Raw genomic sequence first — 16,557 nt, 5'->3', positions numbered from 1 at the left:
GAGTGCGGGGTGGGGAGGGAGGGCACACAGCACAGTGATGTCGGGTACCACCGCCTGGGCACTTCCTTCCCGCGCTACACTGCTGACTCCCAGGTAACCACCTAGTTGTGTCTAATGTTTGGAACGTCCCTGCTCATGAAGAGTGGCCTAGTGGTTAGGGCTGCAGCCTCAGCACACTGAAGTTGCAGGGTCAAGCCCAGCATTGCTCCTTGTGACCCTGGGCAAGCCATTTATCACTCCGTTGCCCCAGGTATTGCTTACCACAACAGGTAGGCAGAAATACTCAAGTACCTGAATGTAAACCACTTTAGGCTATAAGCGATGAACAAATCCTAATAGTAAATGCCATAATGTATTGTAATTGTATAATGCAGGGGTAGGCAATTCCGGTCCTCGAGAGCCGGAGCCAGGTCAGGTTTTCAGGATAGCCACAATGTAATATGTATGAGATGGATTTGCATGCACTGCCTCCTTGAGATGCAAATCTATCTCATGCATATTTATTGTGGATATCCTGAAAACCTGACCTGGCTCCGGCTCTCAAGGACCGGAATTGCCTACCCCTGGTATAGTGCAATGATTTCCTGATGTGTAAAAATTGCGGTACAGTACATTTATTTTGTCATTGATCAGATAGACTTGACATAAGGATGAAAAGTTCTTGTTTTTAATACATGGATATGTAACTGGCATCATTTACAGCAGGGCTGCCCAAGTCCGGTCCTGGAGATCTACTGGCAGGCCAGGTTTTCAGGATATCCACAATGAATATGCATGAGAGAGATTTGCATACCATGAAGGCAGTGCAGGCAAATCTTTCTCATGCATATTCATTGTGGATATCATGAAAACCTGGCCTGCCAGTAGATCTCCAGGACCGGACTTGGGCAGCCCTGATTTACAGTGTTTTCGCTCTTTCTCTCCTATTTTCTAACCTAAGCTTCCCTTGTCCAAATGTAGGCGCATCAAATGATGTTCACAATATTTTTTTTTTTTTTTAAACTTTTTTTGCATTTCTCATTCTAAAATTACATATAGAGGTTGATTGATGACTGCTTGGCAGTAGTTATGGGATAGTGAGCTAGTTAAATATGATGATAGGTCTCCCCCCCCCTCAAACTCCCCCCCTACTGTATTTGCTCTTGTGGGTTTAATGATATTATATTGAACTGCATTTCTTATATGTCACGGTACACTAATGACGACGTAAATATGACCACACTTTTATAGTGTTATGTAGTTAATTGCCTATTTTGCTTACTTTTGAATACATAAAGTATTTTAAACAATATTTAGACAAAAATGTGGGCTTATTAACCATCATATGAAAACATTTATATTAACATCAAAACCCTTTCCTTAGCTCTGGAACTGGAATACAATAAATGTAACAACATTTCTAACCAATTGGGTGTGACTGATGTCATAGAAACAAATGATGTCATAGTGATTTATGACATCACAATGGCACTTTTAGAGTTACAGTGAGAGCATAATAATCTGAACCTGGCACAAGGAGACCTCGATTCATTAAGGCTTTTCTGCCATTCTCTGTCTATGGCGGAAGAGCACAATAGATCAGGTCCTTAGGGGTTAATTTAATAACTTTTTAAACAAAAAGTGCTGCTTTATGGCCCACGAAAAAAAATGGCAGCTGTCCAGAAAGAAAAGGGTTCCGCTGACTCATAAAGAGATGGATATGTTGATTTCACCTCTCATGAGTTATAGAAACCCCTCCTGTCGCTGATGAATGGTAAAAATATAGTCACTGCAAAAGGTGCAGAGGCTAAAATATAACCTGAACATCTTTGGCTCTTGCATATGGCTGAAGTACCAGCACAGCAATGACTATAATTTTGCATTGCGATGTAGAAGCCAGCTGATTGCCCCAGGGGTGGTTGAATAAATCTATTTAATATCTCTTTCCTACTTATGAATCCAGCATTGGGTTATTAAATATTCCATAGACTGTGCCTGATAGCTACTATCAAATTCCAGTGAAGATCTTAATTTCCATTTATGTATGAGGTAACTATCTACTGTGGCCTGTACAAAGATGGCTTAGGTTCACAGCCCACATAGAAGATCAAATCCAGGGACCTTTTCTGTTGGGTCGTCCACAATAAATGCCTGTTAAATTGCATTCAGCTCTCCAGACCTCATTAATGGTAAAACCTGGTTTGTATCAGTTTGAAAGCAGAGGTCCTGGGCTGCAAGACTTTAAGCTTTGATAAACAATGCTGGCAAAATCTTGGTGGACAGGAAGACATTTATCAAACCTCCATGTGTGGGTATCATCAGAGGATGGAAAGCATTAGGATACACGCATAGAGAAGAAGTGGTACTGGAGTGTATATAAGGGGGGGACCAGAGATTAATCACACCATAGTGCTCAAATGGATATTGACTAGTCCAGTTTGGCTACTTTCAGTCTTTAATGTCTTGGGTGACCTCTGGTCTTTGTTTCTTGGTTTACAAATGATATTTATTTATTCAGTTTTCTATACTGTTTTCCCAGAGGAGCTCAGAATGGTTTACATGAATTTATTCAGGTACTCAAGCATTTTTCCTTGTCTGTCCTGGCAGGTTCACAATCTATCTAATGTACCTGGGACGATGGGGGTATTAAGTGATTTGCCCAAGGTCACAAGCAGCAGCCTGGGTTTGAACCCACAACCTTATAAGACTAACAATTTCACATTATGACAGTACACACTATCCGATGATGTGTATCTGGAAGGACATATTGTGTGCCATGTTGACCCTGATGGCACATTGTATATTTTTTCTATTGGGGGGAGGCGATTTAGCAGTTTCTTTCTGCTTTGTTCTTTTCTGCCTCAGTCCGGGTACCCGGGAGGCTCTTGCTGTGTTTAAGTCCTCGTCCGTCTAGCCTGTGGTACTCAAATGGGTTCTTTGGGACCTCAGCCAGTCCGTTTTTCAAGATATTTCTCATGAATATGCATAAGAGAGATTTGAACATATTAAAGGGAATATTAAACTTATGGCATGCAACTATATCTCATGCATATGTATAAATATCCTAAAAAAACAGACTGGTTGGAACAGGGAGCCAAAGACCAAGTTTCCAAGTTTATTTGGGATGTTATCCCATTTATTGCAAAAACGTCTAAGCAGCTTACAATCTTTGCTAAAAAAAAAAAAAAAAGGGGTGGGGTGGGGTGGGGGGTGGGATGTGCAATTTCAAGACATTACAGTGGCAGGAAAAAGGGGATGAACCGCAATAATTCATAGGCTAGAGTGCCAGGGTGTCAAAATCCCTCCTCGAGGGCCGGAATCCAGTCGGGTTTTCTGGATTTCCCCAATGAATATGCATTGAAAGCAGTGCATGCAAATAGATCTTATGCAGATTCATTGGGGAAATCCTGAAAACCCGACTGGATTCTGGCCCTCGAGGACCGACTTTGACACCTGTGGTGCTAGACCATCTTGATAGTCTAGCCATCACTTTGCAGGTGCTCACCCAGAGGCATACACTCCTAAAACTGCAAGGCTTGAATCTGACCAGCAATAGATGGGGCTCCCTCTCTTTACCCAAAGCTGTGAAGGCTGCCACTACAGCAAGGATGGCTCTACCATGTAAGCAACGGACAAAGAAGGGGAGTATGTGGCTCAGTGGTTAAAGCTACAGCCTCAGCACCCTGGGGTTGTGGTTTCAAACCCATGCTGCTCCCTATGACCCTGGGTAAGTCACTTAATCGCCCCATTGCCCCAGGTACATTACATAGATTGTGAGCCCGCTAGGACAAACCATTCTAAGCTCCCCTGGGAGAATAGTATAGAAATGGGATAAATAAGTAGTGTGAAAAGTTTCAGCCTCTGATAACCAGAGCTGGTCTTGTGACATCATAATGCCTCATTCCACCAATGCCTAAGAGCCAACCTCATCAGTGATGTCACAATGGCTTGACTGTCCTACACTTGACTCCCTTCTACTACATTTTGATTTCTAGAGTGGCCAATGGTTAGAGCTTCAGCCTCAACACCTCTAAGGTTGTGGGTTCAAACCCATGCTGCTCCTTAATCCCTCCCCCCCCCCCATTGCCCCAGGTACATTAGATAGATTGTGAGCCCACTGGGACAGACAGGGAAAAATGTTTTGAGTACCTGAATAAACTCATGTAAACTGTTCGGAGCTCTCCTGGGAGAACGTTATAGAAAAATAAAGAAAGAAAAGAAAGGTACTGCAGACAAGTGCACAAGATCTCTTAGAGAGAGGAAGAGATAATGGTTACTGCAGATGGGCAGACTGGATGGGCCGTTTGGCCTTTATCTGTCATCAGGTATCTATAACCATAAAATTCTATGACCTCACAATGCAAGTGTTAAGAGTCTTAGCCTATAACAATAATGCTCTATGACATCACAATGCAGGTGTAAAAGCCTCAGCCTATAGGAAGAGGAGGCGATAGTGGATGTTGTGGATGGGCAGACCGGATGGGCCATTTGGCCTTTATCTGTCATCATGTTTCTAAGTGTTTGCTCCTTGGGGCATCAAGAGCCTTCTGCCATCACCAACAACAGTGCAGTCTAGCTCAGTCTCCATAATAGCCTCAAAGGTCACATGCTCAGGCCTGGATAGCCAATACGGTTGCTGAAAGCAGGTGGCACCTAGGAACCCATGATAGAGATATGTTGGATGGTGAGAGGAGGTGCTGAAGGTAGAGGTTGTGAGCAGAGGCAAAGGCAGGGATCTGAAGATGTGCAGGGTGGGAACGGATGGTCAAGGCTTATTTTGGAGGACCTAATATGACAATAAATTTAACACTGAGCATGCTTTATAGTATCCCCAGTCCCAGCCAGCATGAGGAGCAGAGGAAGCTGGGCTTGGGAAATGCAGTTGGATCTCCTACATTGCAACACACGGGAGCACTACTCAGCCACTGGGCCATTCATTTCTCGTGTTATTGTTGGCTGCACAGACCTGTCCTGTGCTATTCTTGACAGGCTGAGTTTTGCACCATTGTCAGTAATTCTTTTCTCTTTGAAAGCTGTCAAGGCTCATGTAATATTTAGGCTCTGTGGCTTGAAATGGAACTTTGAGCCTTGAGAAGCTCTGAATAGGTCTGGGATGAAATGAACAGATGAGGGAGGGCACGTGAGCTGCGTCCAGCTCCACATGGCCAGGCTGTACCATTCTCAGGGGCTGCCAGGTGCTGTGCCTTTCTGCATTTTTAACAAGGTTTGGCTGAGAAAACCTGATCTTTGTGCGCAGTTTCGTTTCTGTTGAACCAACACAATATTTATTAGATCCCATAATCCCGAGGAGAGGCAAGGGAAGACAATAACCCATTCTTAATCCCTCCTTTTCCCTGATTAGAGTCATGTTAAACATGTGGCCTACAGGTCAACTTGTAGATGGAATTCTAGATCTTTCCAATGCAGCTGTGACGAGACAATTAGAAAATCACTGTCTTTTGATACTGTATAAGAAGACATTAAAAGACAGTGACTTTCTAATTGTCTCGTCACAGCTGCATTGGAAAGATCTAGAATTCCATCTACAAGTTAACTTGTAGGTCTTTTGCTTATACCCTTTTGCCCTCTGGTCAGGGCACCTGGGATCGGGGCATGGAAGGATGGGGTAAGACTACTCATTGTATAAGCTGGCTGACACCATTCTTCCACGGGCTGGTCCCAGTGCACTGATCAGAGGGCAAAAGGGTATAAGCAAAGAGATGCCTTCCTCCAGAGCAACAGAAAGTAGTAACATAGTAGATGACGGCAGATGAAAACCTGAATGGTCCATCCAATCTGCCCAACCTTACCCACTCTTTAAATTACTGATTTAATTTACATTTTTTCCTTCTTCTTAGCTATTGCTGGGCCAGAACCCAAAGCCCAGTATTCCATCAAAGCCCTCCCCAGCCCATCCTCAACCAAATATCTGGACACACACCACGCAAGTCTGCCCCGTTCTGGCCTTAATTTTTTCTGATTCGAGATCCTCTGTGTTCATCCCATGCTTTTTTGAACTCTCACCGTTTTCCTTTCCACCACTTCCCTCGGGAGCGGATTCCAGGCATCCACCACCCTCTCCGTAAAGTAGAATTTCCTAACATTGCTTTTGAGTCTACCACCCCTCAACCTCAATAGAAGTGTGCATGACAATGCTAAAAGTCATATAGCATTGTCATGTATATTAATTATTTGAGTTAAGCGCATTTTGTATGCCGCATGCACTCTATGAAATGTTTCAGAAAGTGCAAACAGCAAATCAACGATAAGGTGTTAGGTGCTGAAAAGTTCTCAGCCCAAGAAGAGAATGGCGTGGATATGGTTCAAATCCATGATCTGAAACAATGTCAACCCCCCCCCCCCCGAATTTCGTTTCTGCAAATTGACACTTAATGAAATAAGATAATACTCTTTTCAGTGGCAAAATAGGGGCTCAGAATTTAGGGGGTTGGTTGGTTGGGTTGAGAACTTTTCAGCACCCCCTGGCGGGAAGGGGTAAAACACGGACCTGACGGACCTCGCGGATCTAAACCCGCAGGTCCTTAAAAATCTGAGGTCCGTGCTGTTTGTAGTTAGTTTCTGGCTCTGACAGACCTCGGTGACAATTTAGCGCTGACGGATCCGTCTCAGCATAGGGAGGAAAAGTATTAGGATCCGTCAGCGCTAAAATGTCACCGAGGTCTGTCGGAGCCAGAGACTAGTGCTGGAGCGGCTCTAAAACGAATCCTTTAAACTGGTTTCCTGCAGCCCCAGTAAATCGACTCTGACAGACCTCGATGGCATCGTAGCGCTGACGGATCCTAATACTTTTCCCTCCCTATGCTGAGACGGATCCGTCAGCGCTAAATTGTCACCGAGGTCTGTCAGAGCCAGAAACTTAACTACAGGCGGCACGGACCTCAGATTTTTAAGGGCGTGCGGGTTTAGATCCGCGAGGTCTGTCAGGTCCATGTTTTATCCCTCCCCCCCCCCGGCACATATCTCACTGTGCTTATCTTTCTCCTTTTCTCTGTCATTTTTTTCCCCACCTGGCCTTTCTTTCCCCTCTCTTGCAATCTAGCACCTGCACAGAGAAAAGGACGAATGTAACTTAGACAAAAGAAAAGGATTTAATTATCTCTTGGATTTAAAAAAAAAAAAAAAAAAAATACAATGTAGCGTCAAGCAGAAGATAAAAAATAAAAAAAAACAAACCCACAGGGAAAGTTTGTTAGCAGGAAAGAGAAGGGGAAAGGAACAAGTGTGAGAGAGAAGAAGATGCTCCCGAGGTGGAGGAGGGAGGGCAGGCGAGGGAAGGGTGGGGAAGGGACGGGAGCTCTTACCTGTCAGGCGTCCTTTCAGCTGCGTGAGCATTTTTTTTTTCAAGGTGAGGAGAGCAGGATCCAGGATGAAATGGTTAAAAAAAAAGAAAAAGAGATCCACCAAGAAGAGGTCCCGGTCCCTCAAGTCCGAATCCTGCTGGGTTTTGCGGTTATGCCGCTGCTGGTCTGGAATCGACCGCTACCGATCCTAATACCGGGGCTGGGGTCCCGGCCCTAGCGCTGCAGCCCCTGCGGGACCCGGGAGCGCCCGTCCCGGTGCTGCGGCTTCTGCGGAGCTCAGGGGTTTGGGGGGAAAAGTGCGGCATCCGGAGCGACCCCCCTTCTTCCCGGAACTCCGGACGTCCGTAGCCGGCCGGTAACGGATTAGCAAGAAGATCCGACGTCTGTTTCCCCGCCTGCCACGGGGATGTGGCAGCCCCGGGGAGAGGAAACGGGAACCGCAGCCGCTCCGATCCCTCTTTCTCTCTTCTGATCTCTACTTGCAGCAATTCTTTTCTTCCTCCTTCCTGCAGTGCCTCTCTCCCACTTTCTCTCTGGCTCTCTCTCCTTACCTCTATCTATTTCTCTTCTTACTCCTCCCCTCAGCACCGACATCCTTCATTTAACCCTTTCTAGCAATTCACCCTAAGGTTAGATATTGCATATTGTAACTTTCCTCTGTCTTGTGCTCTGTGTGGCCTGGAAGAACCTGGCTGAGTGCAAGCAGGTCCTTACTAGCCCAGCCCGTCTTTAGGATCTTATATAATTAGGATTTGGATGGCCTGGGCAAGTGTTCCCTCCTCATACTTAAGAAACAGAAGCCCAGATTGCTCTAAAATCGCTGTTAAAATCCTGTGGGCCGCTGTGGTGCCGGTAAATTGTCCGATTTGAAAACAACGACCAATGTTCAAACAACTTGGCTAGAGTCGCTGAAGATAGCGAGTGACACATGCACAGAATAGTCCATAGAAAGGGATGAATGTGGACGTGAACATGAGCATCTTTCATAGATGTGCCTTATAGGATCGCATCATAGGTGCAAGTCATAGGGGGAGGGCAAAATGTGAAAATATTTTTTTTATACTGCATGGGTGGGACAAGTGCTCCCCTAATTGCAATTGGTAGTCACCCCCCCCCCCTCCAAATATGATGAACTTCTACCTCCCATGCAGTGGGAAACTTAAGCTTTGAGTGAGAGGGAAAGAGACATGGTACAATTGGAGAAATGAAGAAAGAGAATTGTTGGGCATAGGGAGGGAGAAAGAAAAATCGGACATGGTGGTGGGAGAGGAGTGAGGTACAGATGCATGGGGAAGAGAGAGATGAGAGGGAGAAATGTTGGATGTGGTGGTGGAGAGGGAACAGTAAGACTGATGAAGAACAAAAGTTAGTGTAAACCTTCTATCTTTTCTTTCTATTTAAACAACAGTACTTTATTGAGGACTGTTTCTTTAATGTTTTTTTATAGACTGTGTACTGTATAGGTTGAGTTACATAGGGAAGGGGTAAAACGCGGACCTCACGGACCTGACGGACCTCGCAGATCTAAACCCGTACGGCCTTAAAAATCTGAGGTCCGTGTCGGTCCGTGTCTGTGGCGCTTGTAGTTTCTATCGCTGACAGACCTTGATGAGATTTTTGCCCTGACGGATCCGTCTCAGCATAGGGAGGGAAAAGTGTTAGGATCCATCAGCGCTAAAATCTCTTCGAGGTCGGTCAGAGCCAGAGACTAGTGCTGGAACGGCAGAACAGAAGCCAAGAGAGGTTTGGGACGTGCGTTATGGAAAAGAAGTCTCCAAACTCCAGCACGAGTCTCTGGCTCTGACAGACCTGGAAGAGATTTTTAGCGCTGACGGATCCTAACACTTTTCCCTCCCTATGCTGAGACGGATCGTCAGTGCAAAAATCTCATCAAAGTCTGTCAGTGATAGAAACTACAAGCGCCACGGACACGGACCGACACGGACCTCAGATTTTTAAGGCCGTATGGGTTTAGATCCGTGAGGTCCATCAGGTCCGTGTTTTACCCCTTCCCAGTTACATACAAATTCAACTTAAGAATGGTTTAAAAAACGGAAGTCGTTCTTAACCCGGGAACTGCCTGTACTATACAATGGATAAGGTGACCATTTATTTTTTCCATCAAAAGGGGACATCTATTAATTATCAGTCCCGCCCCCAATCCTGTCCTAGCCCCACCCCAATCTTTCCCTAGCCCCGCCCCAATCCCACCCTAGCCCCGCCCTCAATCCCATCCCCAATTTCTTCCATTCATTTTTCATGTACACATAATATCTTATTAATTCATAATGGTAACCATAAATTTTTTTAAAAACTACAAAGCTCACTATATGCAGAGAAAATGTTAATTATCACTTATATTTGGGGGGGTGGGTTTCAAAGATGTCAAGGCAGATGACTTTAAAATATGCAATGTCACCTCAGTAACTATAGAAAAATAGACAAATATAGTGCAAAATATAGACAGCAGATATAAATTCTCAAAACTGACATGTTTTGATCACTAAATTGAAAATAAAATCATTTTTCCTACCTTTGCTGTCTGGTGATTTCATGAGTCTCTGGTTGAGTTTCCTTCTGACTGTGCATCCTTTCTTTCATTTCTTTCTTTCTGCACTCAATTGTCCCTTTCTATTCCCTCCCTCCTTCCTTCCTATGTCCTTAGTGCCCCCCAGTGCTCCTTCCCATGTCCTTAGTGCCCCCAGTGCCTCCTTCCCATGTCCTTAGTGCTCCCAGTGCTCCTTCCTATGTCCTTAGTGCCCCCAGTGCCTCCTTCCCATGTCCTTAGTGCCACCAGTGCTCCTTCCTATGTCCTTAGTGCCCCCAGTCCTTCTTCCCATGTCCTTAGTGCCCCCAGTGCTCCTTCCCATGTTCTTAGTACCCCTTCCTATGTCCTTAGTGCCCCCAGTCCTTCTTCCTATGTCCTTAGTGCCCCCAGTGCTCCTTCCCATGTCCTTAGTGCCCCGTTCTATGTCTTTAGTGCCCCAGTGCCTCCTTCCCATGTCTTTAGTGCCCCTAGTGCCTCCTTCCTATGTCCCTCTCACTGCCTTCCAGACTTTGTCCCACCCCACCCCTGAAGCCAGCCTGCCAGCCTGACTACCTACCTCCCTCCCTGGCCAAAGCCTGCCTGCTTGCCTGCTTACCGCCTTCCCTCCCTGCCGCGCAAAAAAAAAAATTGATGTCGGAAAGAAGATTTCGTGTTGGCGATTAACAGCAGCAGGGAGGTAAGATAGCAGTGGACCGGGGGAAAGGAAGGAGGGATGCTTTTTTTTTTTTTTCCGCGGCAGGTAGTTACAGGAAGTGATCGCCTGTCCTGTTGTCCCTGAGAACAGCTTTGGGACGCTGTCCCTGAAAATAGGACATTATGGTGTTCCAAAGCTGTGTGTGGGGACAACGGGACAGGGGGGTCTGAAAATGGGACGGTCCCATTCAAAACGGGACGTAGGGTCACCTTAACAATGGAGGTAGTGATTCAGATGTTCAAATACTTGAAGGGTATTAACGTAGAACAAAATCTCTTCCAGAGAAAGGAAAATGGTAAAACCAGAGGACATAATTTGAGGTTGAGGGGTGGTAGATTCAAGAGCAATGTTAGGAAATTCTACTTTACGGAGAGGGTGGTGGATGCCTGGAATGCGCTCCTGAGAGAGGTGGTGGAGAGGAAAACGGTGACTGAGTTCAAAGAAGCGTAGGATGAACACAGAGGATCTAGAATCAGAAAATAATAGTAAATATTGAACTAAGGCCAGTACTGGACAGACTTGCATGGCCTGAATATGGCTGTTTGGGGGAGGATGGGCTGGGGAGGGCTTCAATGGCTGGGAGGGTGTAGATGGGATGGAATAGGTTTTGACAGAGATTTCGGCAGTTGGGTAGAGCTTTGGATTCTTGCCCAGAAATAGCTAAGAAGATAAAATTTAAATTGAATCAGTTTGGACAGACTGGATGGACCATTTGGGTCTTTATCTGCCGTCATCTACTATGTTACTATGTTAGTGCATGCAAATTTCTTTCATGCAAATTAACTGCGACTATCCTGAAAACTCAACTGGCTAGGTGTGTCCCAAGAACTGGGTGAGAGCCCCTCTTTCTAGACTGATAAAAACTTACAGGCTGTTGTAGGGTTATCGGTGGACTACATTAGAGAGTGAACGTTTGGTGTACGAATGGAATCCTGAAACCAATCCTGGAGAGGGGGTGAGATGAGCTCTTTTTGTTTTGTTTTTTAATCAAGGGGCAATGCTATGATGGGAGCTCATGTTGAGCTATTTTATTTAAACAAAGAATACCTCTCCATCTGGACTAGAGCTGATAAGAGCCCCTAAGCAAAAAATCGGAGCAAGTCACTGGCTGAAGAAATATCAGAGACAAGTAAGGAAGGCCGTTCTGTGAATTCAGGGACCTGCCATTCAAAGCAGTAGTGAAACCTCTGGTTTGAAACCACAGGATTAAGATCAAATATCCTAGGAATTCAAATTGATGAAATAAACTGGTGGAACCCCCATCCTATGCTTGGTGAGGTCACTTTGAATCTTGTCAGCAAAAATAATGTTTTCTAATCTTTTCCTACTTCCAAGGCTGCCTTACTATTCCCTCCCCACTTCAGCATCTCTTTCCTTCACTTCCTCCACTCTTCCATCCTATGTCCCAAGTTCATGCTCCCCTCCCTCATTCCATTTTGTCTCCCATGTTCATCCTCCCTCCCTCCTTTCCTCCATTCTTTGTCCAAAATTATGCCCCCTCCCTTCCTTCTGTATCCCAATGTGACCCTCCTCCTCCCTTCTGTGTCCTCCTCTTGCCAGCTCCCTCCTCCCAGCCACACTTCTGTTGTCAAAGCCGCAAGTGGCAGCTCCAGCATGTGGCCCCCTGGTCTTGCACAGCCACGATTGGCGACTCGTGTATGCGGCCCGCTGACCCGGAAGCCTTCCCTGTGATGCAGGGTCAGTGGGCAGCATGCACGAGCTGCCAATCGCGGCTTTGGAAGACCAGGGAATCATGTGCTGGAGTCGCCGCTTGCGGCTTTGAGAACAGAAGTACAGCTGGGAGGAGGGAGCCAGCAACAGGAGGTAAATGCGGGAACCACATATTTGGGGCAGGGAAAAGGTGGGTCGCGTTTGGACAGGAAGGGAGGAAGAAGGGGCGCGTTGGCACAGGAAGGGAGAGGCATAAGTCGAGCATTCTTAAACCGGGGACTGCCTGTATGCAACTCTATCTCATCCACATTGGTTATGGATATCCTGAAAACCTGACCTGGAGTGTCCTGAGTAGTGGATTGAGAACCATTGCCGTAGGGCCAGATTCTATAAATGGCACCTAGATCATAGGCACTAGAAAAAATGGTGTCTACTGCATGTAAATCAAATCTAGAGAGTGGCATAGTAAGGGTGAGCAGAGCCAGGGGTGGTGCTGCCCCTCCCTTGCCCTCTTCACCGCCCCCCCCTTCCCTTTCCCCATACCTTTTTAACTTCTCTGGCATGAGCAGCATGACCATGTCGGTGTTGGCTCGCCCTTTGACATAAGAACACAATAGCCTTACTGGATCAGACCAATGGCCCATCAAACCCAGTAGCCCCTTCTTATGGTGGCCATTCCAGGTCACCAAAACCCAAGGAGTAGCAACATTCCATTATCTCAGCATAAGCAAGATTCCAGAACTCCAAATAGTAGCAACATTCCATACAGAATCCCCAAAGAGTAGCAACATTCCAGAGTCCCTAAGAGCAAAAGATTCTAGAACCCCAGAGAGTATCAAGATTCCATGCAGAATCTCAAAGAATAACAAGATTCTGGAACCCCAAAGAGTAGCAACATTCTACGCTACCGATCTAGGGCACGCAGTGGCTTCCCCCATGTCTTTCTCAATAACAGACTCTGGACTTTTCTTCTGGGAACTTGTCCAAACATTTCTTAAAACCAGCTACGCTATTCGTTCTTACAACATCCTCTGGCAACGCGTTCCAGGCGCAGGTCCCGGAAGTGATGTCAGAGAGAGCACCAATGCTGACGCGGGCAGTAACCTGACGCTGGGGAAGTAAAAAAGGTACGAGGGAAGGCAAGGGGTGGACTTGTGCGGCAAGGAGAGGAAGAGGAATGCCGCAACCTTAGGAAGACCGCGCCAGGGGTGGACCCCCCCTGCGCTCCAGCCCCTTACTAGGCCACTGAATCTAGGCGCCATTTATAGTAAATATTAGTTAGGCACCTTAAGCACCTATAACAGCGTCTCTCGGTGTGCCATGGCACAGTGGTGTGCCCCACAGAGATTCCGAGTGTGCCACGAGCGATTCCAGAATTTTACTTTATTTATAAAAATTCCCTTCATAAGTATACACTAGAACAGATGACGTGTACATCGCATACGCAAGAGTCTGTCAATGTTATGAGCGTCTGTGCGTAAGGATGCAACCGCCCAGACAGGCATCATTCTTTGACGTGATTGGTCCTTGAAAACTAATGACAAGTAATTTTATTTTTGTTTAACTTGATCAAATCAAGATTTTGGGCTCCTTTTACAAAGGTGCGGTAGCGGTTTAACGCACGCTACACCGCTGGCCGCACTAGCCGCTATCGCCTCCTCTTGAGCAGGCGGTAGTTTTTTGGCTAGCATGGTGATTAAAAGTCATGTGCGTTAAAGCCGCTACCGCGGCTTCGTAAAAGGATTCCTTTGTTACCCTTTGGACCTTCTTATCTTTGTGAAATTAGATTTTCAGCTCTGACACAAATTAAATAAAAAAAAAAAAAAAAAAAGAGAACGAAATGAGTGTTTGCTTGTTGACTATCGAGCAGTGTTTTGAATTCAAAAACAAGCACATCCATCACATTGATTAGCGATTCTATTCTAACTACTTTAGTTTCACCATTACTACAATTACACATACATAGCTTAAAGAACTTTAAATAAATAACTCTCAAATGTAATTTTTTTGTTGGTTTTTGCAATTTTATAATTTCAATTATAATGTGCCACAAAATCATTTGCTCCATTTGGTGTGTCAGAGCTAAATAAGTTTGAAAGACACTGGCCTACAATGTAGGTGCTCTAATGTAAGCCAGGGTTTTTTGGGCCTACAATACAGATGCCTAATTTAAACCAAGGCTATACTCTGCTCCTAGTCACATCTACTTTTCAGTTAGGCATCAGGCATGGCTTGGCGCCTGGGTATAGGCCTCACCAAGTACCTAGCAATGCCTAACTGAAATTCAGGCAGAACTTTAATTAATGTTTTACTAATCGAGTTTCAATGACATAAGAACATAAGCAATGCCTCCGCTGGGTCAGACCTGCGGTCCATCGTGCCCAGCAGTCCGCTCACGTGGCGGCCCAACAGGTCCAGGACCTGAGCAGTAATCCTCTATTTATACCCTTCTATTCCCTTTTCCAGCAGGAAACTGTCCAATCCTTTCTTAAATCCCAGTACCGTACTCTGCCTTATAACGTCCTCTGGAAGCACATTCCAGGTGTCCACCACACGTTGGGTAAAGAAGAACTTCCTGGCATTTGTATTGAATCTGTCACCTTTCAACTTTTACGAGTGCCCTCTTGTTCTTTTATTTTTTGAAAGTTTGAAGAATCTGTCCCTCTCTACTCTCTCTATGCCCTTCATGATTTTGTAGGTCTCTTATATCCCCTCTAAGTCTCCTCTTCTCCAGTTTTCCATCCCTTTTACCAGACGTGTCGCTCTTCTCTGAACCCTCTCGAGTAACGCCATGTCCTTCTTAAGGTACGGCGACCAAAACTGGACGCAGTATTCCAGGTGTGGGCGCACCATCGCCCGATACAGCGGCAGGATAACTTCTTTCGTCCTGGTTGTAATACCCTTCTTGATTATACCTAGCATTCTATTCGCTCTCTTAGCGGCCGCTGCGCACTGTGCCTTCGGCTTCATTGACGTGTCCACCATTACCCCCAAGTCCCTCTCTTGGGTACTCTCATTCAATAACATCCCTCCCATCGTATAGTTGTACCTCGGGTTTCTGCTTCCCACATGCAATACTTTACATTTCTCAACGTTGAACTTTATTTGCCATTTTGTCGCACATTCCCCTAATTTGTTCAAATCTCTTTGCAATTCCTCACAGTCCTCTTTAGTCCGAGCTCCCCTAAATAATTTGGTGTCGTCTGCAAATTTTATTATCTCACACTTCGTCCCTGTTTCTAGATCATTTATGAATATATTAAATAGCTGCGGCCCGAGCACCGAACCCTGCGGAACACCACTCGTGACCCTCCTCCAGTTCAATTAAAATACCAGTTAAGTTCAATTAAAACAAATTAACTTCCATGCAAATTTCAGTTAGGCACCGCCAATCTGGGCACATAATAGACCCCGACTTAGAGAATCTGGCCCTCAGAGTGACGATTTGGATTTACAGGGCGGAAATTTTTTTTCTGATTCATCAGTTTTTGCATTAATCTCTACAAAATATCTTTGTCCAGATCAAGGCCCTGATGCTCTAAGCCAGAGGTGTCAAACTCAAATCACATAAGGGGCCGAAATCTAAAACACAGGCTAAGTCACGGGCTGGAATTTTTTTTTATTACGATACTTATCCCCTGCTTTGCAGACACACAGCATGGGTCCCAGCGCCGACGGCTGCTCTGACGCTCACAAGACTTTTGTGAACATCAGATCAATCGCCGTCGCCATCGTCTTAGTAGAAGTATAGGGATACAACCTTTCCTCTCTTTTAGGTCCTAGTTCACGCTCGCCATCTAACACCAGCTCTGGCAGGAAACACATTTCAAATCTGACATATTGTAATCACAAAATAGAAAATAAAATTATTTTTTTCTACCTTTTGCTGTCTGGTCATTTTGCTTTTGGTCCCAGTTTCACTTTCTGATTTTGTCTGTCTTCTAATTCTCTTTCCAGTCCATTTTTTTTCTCCTCTTCTCTCTTGCTCCAGTCCCTGTCTCCAACATATTGATTTTTCCCTTTCAACTTTTCTCCTTTTTTTTTTCTGCCTCTGTCCACTCAAATCTCGCCCTCTTTCTCACCCTTCTCCTTTTTAAACTTTCAGCTACCTATCAATTTTCCATCTCGAGATCCAACTTCTCTCCCTTTCTCTTCCCAACTGCCCCCCATCCCATCTCTTCCCCTGTCTGCCTGCCTCCCCCCAGGTCCACCATTTCTCCCTTTCTCTTCCCAACGGTTCTCCCTTTAACCCTTTCAGGACCAAGGGACATATTTGTCCCATAACTTTAAAATCCTATCAATTTTGATTGGGATAGTCTACAGTTCTAAATTTGATATGTACG

General features: G+C 45.4%; 1 protein-coding gene across 1 annotated transcript in view; it reads right to left on the bottom strand.

Moving 5' to 3' along the window:
* The window catches only part of RTN4RL2 (reticulon 4 receptor like 2), a 48,740-nt gene extending 40,885 nt beyond the window's left edge, over positions 1–7,855 (bottom strand). The window contains exon 1 of the mRNA XM_033920033.1: positions 7,302–7,855. Coding sequence (XP_033775924.1) covers positions 7,302–7,332 — 31 coding nt within the window. The 5' untranslated portion in view covers positions 7,333–7,855. The remainder of the gene's footprint in view (positions 1–7,301) is intronic.
* Between the last annotated feature and the right edge of the window lie 8,702 nt (positions 7,856–16,557).

Source organism: Geotrypetes seraphini, chromosome 14 (genome assembly GCF_902459505.1).
Source record: "Geotrypetes seraphini chromosome 14, aGeoSer1.1, whole genome shotgun sequence".
In the NCBI taxonomy this organism is placed as follows: Eukaryota; Metazoa; Chordata; class Amphibia; order Gymnophiona; family Dermophiidae; genus Geotrypetes; species Geotrypetes seraphini.
Note: the sequence above shows the minus strand (reverse complement) of the source record. Positions and strands in the feature narration are given on the sequence as shown.